This window comes from Myotis nattereri (genome assembly GCF_964212035.1).
Source record: "Myotis nattereri genome assembly, chromosome: 9".
In the NCBI taxonomy this organism is placed as follows: Eukaryota; Metazoa; Chordata; class Mammalia; order Chiroptera; family Vespertilionidae; genus Myotis; species Myotis nattereri.
Window position 1 is genome coordinate 3,599,816 of NC_138084.1, and position 12,938 is coordinate 3,612,753.

At 63.7% G+C, this 12,938-nt stretch overlaps 1 protein-coding gene across 1 annotated transcript in view; it reads right to left on the reverse strand.

The window, feature by feature from the left end:
* Window positions 1-5,765, reverse strand: part of LOC308524731 (uncharacterized protein) — a gene marked incomplete at both ends in the record, with an annotated part of 34,366 nt that extends 28,601 nt beyond the window's left edge. Inside the window, one exon of the mRNA XM_081099284.1 lies at window positions 5,430-5,765. Within this exon, the coding sequence (XP_080955410.1) occupies window positions 5,430-5,765 (336 nt within the window). The remainder of the gene's footprint in view (window positions 1-5,429) is intronic.
* Between the last annotated feature and the right edge of the window lie 7,173 nt (window positions 5,766-12,938).

Below are 12,938 nucleotides of genomic sequence, written 5' to 3' on the forward strand. Positions count from 1 at the left end.
AATGAGGGTGTGCCAGGACGGGGAGTGTCCGGGCTGCGAATATCAAGTTCACCCCCACAGGTTAGCGAGACGGACCGGAATCGTTTCGCAGCCAGACTGGAAAACGTCTCCGGGAAATGGCCTACTGGGAACGGTGAGTGAGGCCTGGACGCTCATCCCCCTGTTCTCTCCGGGGGACGGTCATCCCATTCCGCGAGCGTTTACCGAGTGACTGCTGGGTGCGGGGTGCTGTTCTGGCAGTAGGAGTGACACGGGGAACCAAACAGCCTGAACACCTCGCCTCATCAAGGTAACATTCTTGGGAGAGAAACAAACAAACAAAACATGGGAAAACATGCAATATGTACTTCGTGGTTAAACATTAAAAGGGCCTTGGCCTTCCCGGCACCCTGAGTTGCCTTTAGAGAAGATTTCACGGCCAACGCAGCCCCTCAGAGCCGATGAGAACCACGGGGCCATGGCCTGCAGATCAGCACCACCCCGTGGGGCTCAGGTCTGGATGTGCAAGTGGGACGGGTCGGATTGTGTCCCCCCAAAAGACAGGTCGAAGTCCCCACTCCCAGCACCTCAGAACGCGACGTCTCTGAAAATAGGATTGCTGCCGATGCAATTAGTTAAGATGAGGTCATACCGGGGTCGGGATGGAGCCTCAATCTAATCTGACTGGTGTTCTTGTGAGAGGAGGAGAGACAGACACACAGGCAGGACACCATGTGGCAGTGGGGGCAGAGGCTGGGGTGACGGGCCCGTAAGCCAAGGACGCCAAGGATCACAAACAGCCACAGAAACTGGGAGCGACAAGGAAGGGTTCGTCCCTGGAGCCTGGGGCCGAGCATGCCCACACCGTGACCTCTGGCTTCTGGCCTCCGGACTGTGAGACAATATATTCCCGCTGCTATACGCCCCCCGGTTTGTGGCGCTTTGTCACAGGGGCCCTGGGAAACGCATATACTGACCGACTCCTGAGTGTCTGACGCACCTGCTGGCCTGGTGGGTGGTGACGGGGAGGGGCTGGGAATAGAAGAGCGTGGCCATGAAGGAACCGATACAGCGAGAAACAGAGAGATGTTTACAGGCGTCCTTGAAGGTTGCGGGTAGGGAAGGGTAGGCATTTAGAGAGAGTTTGGGCGTGCTTTCTGTGTGGTTAGCTGTGTTAAACTCTTCAGAAGGCCCTGGTAACAAAACCTAAAGCTGGCCCCGGCTGGTGCAGCTCAATTGGTTGGGCGTTGTCCTGCACCGAATGGTCACGGGTTCGATTTGATTCCCGGAAGGGCACATGCTTGAGGTTGTGGGCTTGATCCCGGTAGGGGGCGTGCAGGAGGCAGCCGATCAATGTTTCGCTCTCACATTGATGCTCCTCTCTCCCTCTCCCTTCCTCTCTCTCTAAAAATCAATCTATAATAATGTGCTGATTAGACTGGACGGCCAAACAGCACAACGACCGACTGGACTGCCTTCCGGACGACCATCTGGACGACCACCTGGGACGATGCTATGACACCCACTGGCGCCAGGCCAGCCAAAGCGGGTGCGATGCGACTGGTCAGGGGCCCGCCCATCGCCCCATGATCACCCTGCAGAGGGGGCCCAGGCCACTGACTGGTGGGCTGTGGCGGGGCCTCCCTCTGTGAGGGAAGCCCGGGTCCCAGGTGCCAGAGGGAAGCTGGTGCTGGCAGCCAGGGGGGTGGGGGTGGGGTGGGGGGGGGGAGGAAGGCCTACTCTTGCATGAATTTCATGCACTGGGCCTCTAGTGTATAATATATATAAATGTATGTATTTTAAAGACACCCTAGAGCTGCAGGCTCAGTTCTCTCCAGGTGTTGATGGTGTGGTTTATGTTCCCTTTGACTTGGCGCATGGGCGTGGTCCTAATCAGGTTGGCTGTGAAAGCGCCCACTACCATCTTCCCTTTGCCGTTGTCACCATTCCCTTCCTCTAGCACTGCTGCCAGTCCTCCTAACTCATGCCAAGGCCATCCCTTCTGAGTGCCAGGAACATCTGTCCTGGGTGCCTGGCACGGGCGGGTGGCCAGCAATATGTGTGAAGTGGACAAGTGGCTGAGAAGCACGGCCAGATGCTCACGGTCACTCCTTGTTTCTTCTCCCATAGCCAGCATCCTCCCTGATGCCAGGAGAGGCGTTCTGTTCTAGCTGCTCACACAAGGTCCACGGGGGTGGGTTCAGGGCGCCCAGACCCAGCTAAGCACCCACAGGGCCGAGGTCCGGGGGGTGGGGGCGGTGGGCCACGGCTCCTCTCCAGGGAACCGGAGCCCACAGGGAGCCCTGCTGAGACGGGAAGTGGGCTGGCAAGGGCGTGAATGGACGCGCGATGGGGTACAAAGACCCGCACCCTCTGCTCTTGGCCAGGCTCCCTGCACCTGGGGGTGAGCCGCCTCTGCAGTCAGCAAGGCCCTGTGTCTCCCGCCCGCTGGGCTCGGGCTCCGAGGAGGCCTGGCCTCCACTCACAATCCCTGCTCCCAGCACTCTCCACTGAAAAGAAAGTTTTGTTTCCTCTTAACGTCTTAGCTCCTTCTGAAGAATTCCAACCTCAACCCCGTCTCTGCTGAACCCAGAGAAAGGAATGCGCGGTCGGTCACCTCTGCCAGGGAAGCTCAGGGACCCGGGGGGGAGGGACCCAGGGCTCTGTGCTCACTCAGACCCGTAGCACAGCCCTCCCCCGGCCCCCTGACCCCCTGGCCCCTGGCCCCCTTGCCCCCTTGCCCCCAGCCCCCTGGCCCCCTGCCCTCACTGTCCCATCCTACAGACGAGGCCCCAGCAGAGAGGGGAGGGTTGGAGCTGGGACCTGCGCTCAGGCCTGCGCTGTTTCCAGACGAGGGGGCTAGATGGGGCCGCAGGGTGAGGCTGGGAAGAGCTGCGGCAGCTGAATTCTCCTTTACGGGGGCCCCCTCCCCTTCTGGGGACAGTTCTAGGCCATCTCTATCAGCAACAACAGTAACAATGATAACAGCGACAGCAAAGGGGACCATCGCCCAGCGCTCTGGGGGCGCCGGCCCTGTGCTCCTGCTGTCCTCGCGGGACCGTCCACACGCACCCTGGCCCTCTGCTCCATGTCACGGGGCAGGAAGCTGAGGTTCCGGGGTGTGACAGCCCTAGAAAAAGGCCGAGTCAGGATGTGAACTCTGCCGCTTGGCCTGGCTCACACTCCACACCGTCCAGCTGGGATCAGCCCCCGCCTCCGCTCCCCTGCTCCTGGAGCAGGACCCCAAGGCCCGTGAACCCCGCGTTTCCCGGGATCAGATTGCGAGAACCCACCGGCGGGGTGTGAACTGAGCCCCATCTGCAGCCTCCGCTCTCGCCAGGCTCTCTGGAGCCCTAGGTGGGTCGTGGGGGGAAGCCACTTCCCAACACCCCTCCCGCTGGGCTCTGAGGAGGCACGGCCCCCATTCAGTTTAGCTGAGCACTCACTGTGCGCCCAGCCCTGTGACGATAAGACACCCCTCTGCCTGCAGGAGTCCCCGAGGGAGAGGCAGACCCAAGAGCAGCGGCCTCCACCCCCGCTGCCCGCTCCTCCCACCTCCCTCGGTCCCTGCCGTCCTGGTCCTGACCGCGGGGCTTCCTTACGCTCCCAGGGCTGTGCCTGTGCGTCCACCCATGTTCCTCTCTCCGCCTCAGCCTGTGGCCCCTCCCGCCCTCCTTCACACTCGCACCCACGCTGCCGACTCAGAGAGGCCTCCGGGCCCCTCCGGGCTGGTGGCGGCCCCTCCTCTGGGCCCCAGAGCACTCAGGGTCCATAAAACTCCTGTCCATCCACGCCCCAGGCCTTCATTTCACAGCCCTCCCTGCACCAGGTGCCGCTCCAGCTGCTGGGACGCAGCAAAGCCGCTGCCCAGCCCTGCCCGGCCAGCTTGCACGCCCCGTCCTCTGGCGGAAATCCTGGAGGGCTCCCCGGCTCCTCAGCGGAGGTGGGCTCCTGACCGTGCCAACCTCACACACCCACGAGGGCCTCAGTAAACCTCTGTTGGAGACGGGGTGCACTTCAGGCCCCGTGCTCGGTGCTGGGGAGCGAAAGCGCACATGCCCGGGAGGAGATGCAACCTGGGGGATGCGGGCGCCAGCGACCGATACGTCAGGAGCACAGGCTCTGGGGTCAGGGGGCGCGACCTCGCACAAGCTCCTTCACCCCTCTGTGCCTCAGTTTCCCCATCTGAGAAATGGGCTTGTGACATGAACGTCCTGCTGGCCCTGGCAGGAGGGTGGAGAGCGTTGATATCTACGGAACGCCGAAGCCAGGCCCGGCGCGTAGCAAAGGCTTCATGCGGCACCGCATCGTCCCGGCACACATGAGAGGCACCGCGGACGGCACGCAGGGCGTCCTGGATTCCCATCCCGCCTCCGCCGGCCCCCACCCGGTGGAACCCTGGGGATGTCATGGGCCGAGGCTGAGCCCGACTGTCCGCGGTGGAGAGCCGGAGAGACTCATAGTCCTTCCCTCGCAGAGACGCGTCTCCTGAGATCCCAGGAGCGCTCCCGGCTCAGGCCTGGCCCCGGGAAAGACGGAAACACAGTCCTTCTAATGAGGCAAAAGCAGGACCCTGCCCTGGAAGGAGAAGGAAACAGTGGCCTCGGCTCGCTGCTCAGATGCCACCTCCTCCAGGAAGCCCCCCGACATTCTGGGCTGCCCCCCTTCGCCCCCCGCTCTGAACTGCTGGGACACTTGTTCCCGTGCCTCTAAGGGGCCTTGGCGTTTCATTCTGGCTCCTGAGGCCGACCGGCTGTGGGCCCTGCACCTGCACCTCCCGCCTTGGAGTCTGGTTGGTTAGATCTGCAGAGGAGATCAGATCACCCTCAGTGAGTGTCAGTGCGGATGAAACTGGGAGACAGTGTCTGCCTGGCGGTTGGCAGATCCTCCGTCAATGCCAGTTCCCGCCCGGCCTGCCAGCCCATGAGGGTCTGATGTAGCTCCCCCTCCCAGACACCGGGCGGCAGGTGAGAGGACCATTGGCCGGTGACGGCAGACATGAAGGGGGGACCCAGGCGTGCCTCGGGCATAAAGGAGATGTTTTCCAGGATGTTTCCACCCTCCACGCTGCCCACTCCCTGCCCCCTCACCTCCCACCGCAGGGCCTTTGCACAAACAAGACAGAATTCCCTACGTTCCCTCCCTCCTGCCTCCAGCGCCCCCTCCTCCCCGCAGCCAGCCCGGGTGCAGGCCCTGGTCTAAGGTCGCAGCCCACAGTCCTTGGGAGCACGTTTCTGCGGGGGGCGGGGGTGCTTTCTGCAGTTGCTGTGACCCCACTCTGCCGTGGGCCCGTGGGAACGAGGACGGGGCGTTTTGCATCCCCAGGGCGGGCTGCTGGCTGAAGAAACCGGCTCTGAGAGTGGGGAGACCAGCTCCGGTTGGTAAGAGCTGCGCCCGGCTGCGGGGTCCTGCCCTAAGCCGCGCAGAGGGCTGCCTCGGGGTGTACGTACCTCAGTCACAATGGAGTCCCCGGTGCTGCTGTTGTAGGCCCAGCCGTCCAGGCACGGCTCGGTGGCCCCCCGGGTGTCGTTGGGCAGGCTGGCGTTGGGTGGGGACACGAACCGGAGGCACGGCTCCGGCTTCCCGCCGGGGCCCACAGGGAGCAGCCAGGGCCCCGCGGAGGCGTTGGGGGGCGGGCGGCAGTGGTGGGCGGGCGTGGCGGCCGTGAAGATCTGCAGCAGGTTGTGGTTGGCCATGCCCAGGATCGGGAGGCCCAGCAGCACCACCAGGAGGAACTGGAAGGGGCCCGTGCTGTTCACGCTGTCCACGAGCTTGGAGAAGGTCATGGCGCCGAGAGGACCAGCCAGCGCTGCGGGCGGGCGGGGGCCGGGAGAGGGACGTGCACGCGGGTGAGGCGGGGGCCTGGGGGTGGGTGTGCCCCGGTGTGTGTGTGTGTGTGCAGCGTCTGTGTCAATGCATGGGATGTGGGGCTCAGCTGTGTGCACCCACAGGCGTATGAGTGGCTGCGTGAGGACGTGCCAATCGCACGTACACATGTGGGGTCACAGGTGCGTGCCCACAGGGGTCTCCGGGGGTGTGTGTATTCAGGCTGGAGCTGTGTGCGCTCGGGCATGTGGTTGTGTGTGGATCTGGGGGCGCAGGTCTGTGTGACTCGCCCAGGCTGGTCACACGTGCTGCGTGCACGGGGCAGAGCGGGTGGCGCAGCTGGGGCCAAAGGGCAGTGGGGCAGGGGGGGTGGGGTGGACAGTGGGTGAGGGTGGGGGAGGTCCCTGGCTGCTCCGAGCAGACACGCAGGGCTGCCTCGGCCTGCCTGCTGGGAGGGACGTCCCCAAGCCCAGCGTCCCCTGGCTCCTGCCTGTCCCCTGGGGCTGGGCCCATGGACTGAGGTGGCGGAAGGGCCAGGCCGGTCCCGAAGGGCAGAAGAGACGTGGCGGGCGCAGTGCGGAGGGCCGAGCCCTGGCGGTTTCCCGGGATTCCTGGGGGCAGGGCCCAGGGGCGGGGGGGGGGGGGGCTCCCTCCCTCCTCACCTGGTGGCCGGGCCCTGGCTCCCTCGGTGGGGCTGGTGGTCGCTGGGCTGAGGCCCTCGCTCTGTCCCGGTCCCGTGGCCGCTCCGGTTGGGCCGCTCGGCTCCCACAGGCTGTGTTTGTGCCGCCGGGGGGGGGGGGGGGCTTATATAAGGCATAAGCTGTTTCCCGGGCTAATGTTTGACTTTCTTTGGGGGATTATCGGCCACCCAGCAGGGAGAGTGTTGTGGGCCCGGCAGGCCCCGCTTCCTCAAAGGGCTGCCTCAGCAAAGGCCGGCTGGCCGTGTGGCTGAGCCTGCGGGACGCTGGCCGGCCGGCAGCCTCCCTGGGGGCCCCAGGCCATCTCTGAGCTGACGCTCTGGGGCTCAGAGCTGAGAACAGCCAGAGAGCGCGCCCCTGTCCCGGGCAGACAGCATTCTCGGGCCCATTCCTTGCCCGGGGCCTCTGGACAAGGCGCCTGGACACTTGGCCGCCAGGGAATGGTCGCCACGCCCAGGAGAAACTGTCGCCGTCCCCAAGGGCTCAGAGCTGCCATCCCTGGGCCCTGGGGCAGCCAGGGTCCCCCGTCTGAGCCTCAGACCCACCAGCTCAGCCTCCCCCTCCAGCCCTCTCTGCACGGACGGGCTCCTCGCCCACTGCTTCCCTCTGGGGACAAATCGCAGTCTCTACTCCTCCGTTTCCCCCCTGAGTATTATTTTAATTCTGTAATAATGCGTTTCATGCATAAAATACGGGAAACACAAACACGCTACACAAAACAGAACACCCAGTGTCACCCCGAGCCAAGCGGGGAGGGTTCCCGCGTGCGTTCCTCCGGCCCTTGCCCGTGGGGGACTGCGGTCTGAGCCCCATTTCCCAGCTGCCAGCACGAGGCTGCTTTGAGCCTCACAGCAGCCCTGACACGATTCTCGCACGTTCCATGAGGAAATGCGGCACAGAGAGGTTAAGGAACTTGCCCAAGGCCCCCCAGCCAGGAAGTGGCAGGGCAGGTGGCGTGCGGCACTAAGCTCACTTCTGTCTGGTAAAGGTAACTCTTTTCTTCTTTGTTTAAAAATATTTTTATTGATTTCAGAGAGGAAGGGAGAAGGAGGGGCAGAGGGATAGAGAGTCAGAAACATCGACGAGAGAGAAACATGGATCAGCTCTGCCTCCTGCACACTCCCCACTGGAGATGTGCCCGCAACCCAGGCACATGTCCCCGACCGGAATCGAACCTGGGACCCTGCGGTCCACAGGCCGACGCTCTATCCTCTGAGCCAAACCAACTAGGGCTCTTTTCTTCTTTTTTAAAAAAATATTTTTGTTGATTTCAGAGAGGAAGGGAGAGGGAGAGATAGAAACATCAAGGATGAGCGAGAACCATGGATCGGCTGCCTCCTGCACGCCCCCTACTGGGGATGGAGCCCACAACCCAGGCATGTGCCACGTGCCCTGACCGGGAATGGAGCCGTGACTCCTGGTTCATTGATTGATGATCAACCACTGAGCCACAGTGGCTGGGTGGACGTCAACCCTTTCTACAAAGTCTAGGGGCCCTGTACTGACTCTCTGTTAGCAGCCCGCCCGCCCCCCCCCCCCCGCCCCCAGGCCTTCAACAGCCCTGCCTGCCACTAGCTCACCTCTCTGCTTCTCCCTCCGGAGATCCCTGGCAGCTGCTCACCCCCGCCCCCGCCCCCCGCCACCTGCTCTGGGGACAGGGTGGGCCCCCCCAGAGGCCCCCTTCCTGGTGAGGGAGGGGCTTCCCATTCTTGAGCTACGGGGCTCCAGCTGGGCTCCCCCACCCCCCAAGTCTCCTCCCATCCCCCCACCCCCCAGGGCAGGGTCAGCCGGTTAGCCAGGCCCAGCCCCTCCTCCGGGCTCCCACCTGGGCCCAGCAGCCATGGATGTTCTCAGGGGCCCAGGCAGGGCCGGATCCGGAGTCATCAAAGAATCAAAGAAAGATCCCCCGGCCCCCCCCACCCCCCCCGCCCCCCAGGCAGCCGCAGGGTTGTTTTAGGAAGGTTTTCGGCTGTGAGGCCGACGGGAAGCTGGGCCGTTGCCCGGAGCCCCCCTGTCCTGGGCCTGCTCCGTCCGTGAGACTTCTGGCTCCTCGTTGGGCCTGGGTTACCCTCCTTCCGGTCCTTGGGGAACGTGGTTTAAAAGAGCCTGCTGACCCCCCCCCCCCCAAGGCTGCTGGAGGGGAGCCGGGCAGGGATGTCGGAGCTGCTCAGTAGGGAACCCCCCACCCCCCCTTGGAGGTGCTTGGACTCATGAGACCTGAGCTGAGGCATTGTGTTAACTCCCGGCAGCCGTGGGGACTGCCCAGGCTTCTGCTGTGTGACCTTGGGCAGATCACCTCCTCCGAGCCTCTCGTTTCTCTTCATTAGTTAAATAGCTTAAAAAAAGAAAACACAGCCCTGGCTGGTGTGGCCCAGTGGATAGAGCGTCGGCCTGCGGGCCGAAGGGTCCTGGGTTCGATTCCGGTTAAGGGCACATGCCTGGGTTGTGGGCTCGATCCCCAGTAGGGGGCCTGCAGGAGGCAGCTGATCAATGATTCTCCCTCATCATTGATGTTCCTACCTCCCTCTTCCTTCCTCTCTGACATCAATAAAAATATATTTTACAAATAATAATAAAATAAATAAACCAAACATTAAAAAAACCACCCACCAGGAATCTTTTATTCAAACAATATATTGGGTTCATAAGATCATTATGTAAGGCAGATACTAGAGGGGACAGTCTGGCTAAAGTGGGGGGGCGGGTGGAGAGAAAGTGTCCCCCCACAACCCTAACCACCCCTTCTCCCAACCTCATCCTTCTCCGTGGCATCTCCCTCCCCAGGCCACCCCTGCATTGTATTAGAGGATCCATCACGCCCCCATGCTGTGATCCTAAACTCAATATGGTGAAATTAACTTTTAAAAGAAATGATGCATTTGGGAAAAACGTATGTGCTAAATGCATTTTTTATTTGAAACATGGCAATCCATTTTCTTCCTCCCTCCCTGCCCCTCCCTTCCTCCCTCCCTCCCTCCCTTCCTCCCTTCCTCCCTCCTCCCTGCTTCCCTTCCTCCCTCCCTGCTTTAAGCTGGGAGTTTCCTTTAAGCTGAACTGGGCGCAGTCATGTCCCCTGTTCTGCTGCTCAGACCACGTCCCCAGTGGGGACGGTGAGGCCGGAGCTGTCCCTCCCTGGTGGCCATGCTGAAGCCCTGAGCCTCCGTCACTGCTCGGGGACCCCAGACTCAGCCCTGCCCTTGGGAGGCCCCAACAGAGTAGGCGGCCTGCGTGGGTGGCGTCGGGCTGTACTGGAGCCAGGGACTGTCCTCTGCCCTCAACCCTACCCCCCCCGCCCCCCCCGCCCCCCATGGGCCGAAGCTAAAGGTCCCTTCGGGAACAGGCCGTGCAGGGATGAGGGTCCCGCAGGCCTGGACTTGGATCTGGACTCCACCCCGTGCTACTTGTGTGGCCTTGGGCAGGTGATGTCACCTGTTTAAGCCTCAGTTTCTCCACTTGTAAAGTGGGGGTCAGCGCCTTCTTTGCAGGATTGCTGGGGCTTTATTTATTTGTTTAAACATTCCTAGCTTTTGCCCAAGTTGTAACTGACACACTTTTATGTTTGTTTTCTAAATTGATTTCAGAGAGAGGAAGGGAGACGGAGAGAGGGACAGGAGCATCAGTGATGAGAGAGAATCATTGCTAGGCTGCCTCCTGCACGCCCCCTCCTGGGGACCGAGCAGGTGCCCTGACCGGGAACCCCACCGTGACCTATGACCTCCTGGTTCAGAGGTCCCCGCTCAACCACGGAGCCGCGCCAGCGGGCGGATTGTTGGCGTTTTAAATAAAGTGCACAAAGCCCTGAACACAGTCCCAGCAAATACTTAACGGAGGGCCAGCCCTGCGGGAACAGGCCCGACGGCTGAGCAGCCCCGGAGGAAGGAGGGAAGGGGGTGGGAGACGGAGGCGGGGCGACAGGAGGGGCCGCTGGGTGCCTGGGGCACAGGCTGGAAGGGCTTGAGGAGGCCTGCGGGCCCTGGAGGCTGTCCGTGGCCCCGGGAGAGCGTCCAGGCCCAGCGGTCACTGCCCAGCCACCATGCTGCAGACAGGCTGGCCTCAGGTGCCACCCAGGCACAGAAGGGACACAGGGACCGTTTCTGGGCGGACGGAGCCACACCTGGGAGGGTGAGCTCGCACAGCGGAGGCCGGGGGGGGGGGCGCCCCCTGCCTCAATGGAGAGGTGAGTTTGGGGGCCCTCTGGCCCCCTGAGCCCAGCACAGCCAGCCGACTTACGTGGGTCGGAACCCCGCACAGAGTCCAACTGCCATAGGACCGCAGTCTGACTCTCCGGCTGCAGGCTGACGGGACAGACGCCATGGTGCCCATGTCCCCCATGGCCTTCTGCCCACCCAGTGCCTTCGGCAGGGCTGGCCGGCTCCCGCGGTCCCGGGCCGGGGTGGGCGGCGGGCGGGCTGGGTGTGGGCGACAGTGAGTGGTGAGCGCAGGGCCGTCCAGCCTGCGGGCAGCGGCGCCGCACCAGCTGGCGTTGCCATGGGGACATGCAGGCTCGGGGCTGCCAGATCTTCAGAGACTTTTAAAAATAGCTTGAAATCTGGACTCTGTGTGAAATTCTCCGATTGTGTAGGCGACCCCCCTCCCACCTTCTGGAATCCCTTTGTCTGTTCTGCTTCCACCACCTCCGGGAGCCTCGATTCCGGGTGGGAGGTCGGAGCCCGGGGGTCTGACCTCGCCCGGCTCCTCACCGGCCCCAGGCGTCCGTGCAGCCGGTCCACGTGCCAGGCGCTCTGAGGACACGGCCCACACGCTTCCCCTCTGAGTCACATCCGCCGCGTGGTCCCCCTGCAGCCACCGTGGCAGGTGCACGGATTGGGCCACACTGCTCTTTCTCTCCCAGCATCGTCCCCCTCGCTGCTCCCCAGGCCACCCCTTCCCGGGTCCTCGGACGTCACCTCCTCAGAGAGGACGCCCGGGACCAGGCGAGTCCCAGTGGCCCCATCCCCTGGGCTCTAGCGACGCCCTCTCTGCCCGGCGGTGCGCCCTCCGCAGCCCTCGTCACGGCCTGGCACCGCGGACTTGCTATTGCCTGTCTCCCCTGCCCCGACTGCAGAGTGGGCGTCCTGCCCCGTCCCAGCCTCAGGAATGGTGAGGAGGGCGGGCGTGGGGCCCAGGAGGTGGGCAGCCCAGACCCTGCCGTGGGGTCTGGTGACCTGGGTCCTGGCGGGGAGCTGGGAGCCAGCCCCTCCTGCCCACTGCACAGAGCATCTATCCTGCTCGCCTGGCTTCCTGCCCCCCCCCCCCCCCGCCGCCTGCTCTGCAGTTGGTCCCCCCACTTGGCAGGAGAGCTGAGTGGAAACGATAGGCGAGGCCTCGGAGCAGACGCGCAGGAGAGAAGAAGCCGTCCACGGGGGCGGCGGAGGGAGAGGCGGAGCCGGAGAAGTCCCCACTCGCCTGCCCCTCCGGGTCCGTGGCCGCAGGTCTCCCGCCCGGGGGGACAGGGCTGAGGCGGGGGCACCGTGTGGAGAGCCTGGCTGTGGGGACCGCTGTGGTGGCGGAGGTGCCAGCAGCCAGACTCACAGCTGCTGGGGCAGGAGCGTGAGCCCGGCCGGGGCTGGGCCGGGAGGACGGTCGGGTCAGGCGGTTGGCACCTGCTGAGCCCACGGGGTGTGAAGCAGAGACGCGGTGCCCCGGGGCGGGGTGTGGGGGTGCGCCCCGGCTCTGACCTTGTGTTAGTTTCCTCGGTGCTGTTGATGGAAGTGGGTGAGCTGGCAGAGAACCCAGAGCTAGGACACAGGGCGTCTCCATCGGAGGACAGAACCCGAGTCCAGAGCGATCGGGGCGGCGGGGGGGGCGGGGGGGGTAGGGGGCCGAGCTGCCCTTCCTGGGTGTGCGACTTCAGACAAGGCACATGGACTTTCTGAACGTTGGCTTTCCGATCTGCAAAAGGGGCGACGCCACCCACATGCAGTGCCCTGAGGTGCACCAGACAACCCAGCTCAGTGCCTGGCACCCAGTGCAGTGCCTGGCACCCAGCACAGTGCCTGGCACCCACAGGCCCTCTCTACCCGGCGCCGCTCGAGGAGCCACAGTGCGAGCTACCGAAGGACAGGGGACGAGTGTTTCAGGGCTGCACCCCCCGTGCCTGGCACGGCGTGGGCACCAGCAAATGTCTGCCAGATGAATGAACACGATGAAACTTGACAGGGATAAATGTCAGTTCCTGGACTCGGATCCAAAGACCCAGCTGCACGCGGATGCGGTGGGGGGAGAGGGCTCAGCCGCACACAGCACATGCCGGATGGAACGTCGAGGTGTTTAAGTGGACGGGGATTCTGGGCGCCATCGGGCGGCTGGCAGCGCCGGCCAGGACAGACTCGGCGGCGTGAGCAAGCCCAGTGCTCAGAACAGGGAGACCCCGGCGGTCAGGCCGGCCTCAAGCGCCCCGCAGCTTCGGCAAGCCCCGGGGAGAGGCCAGCCAAG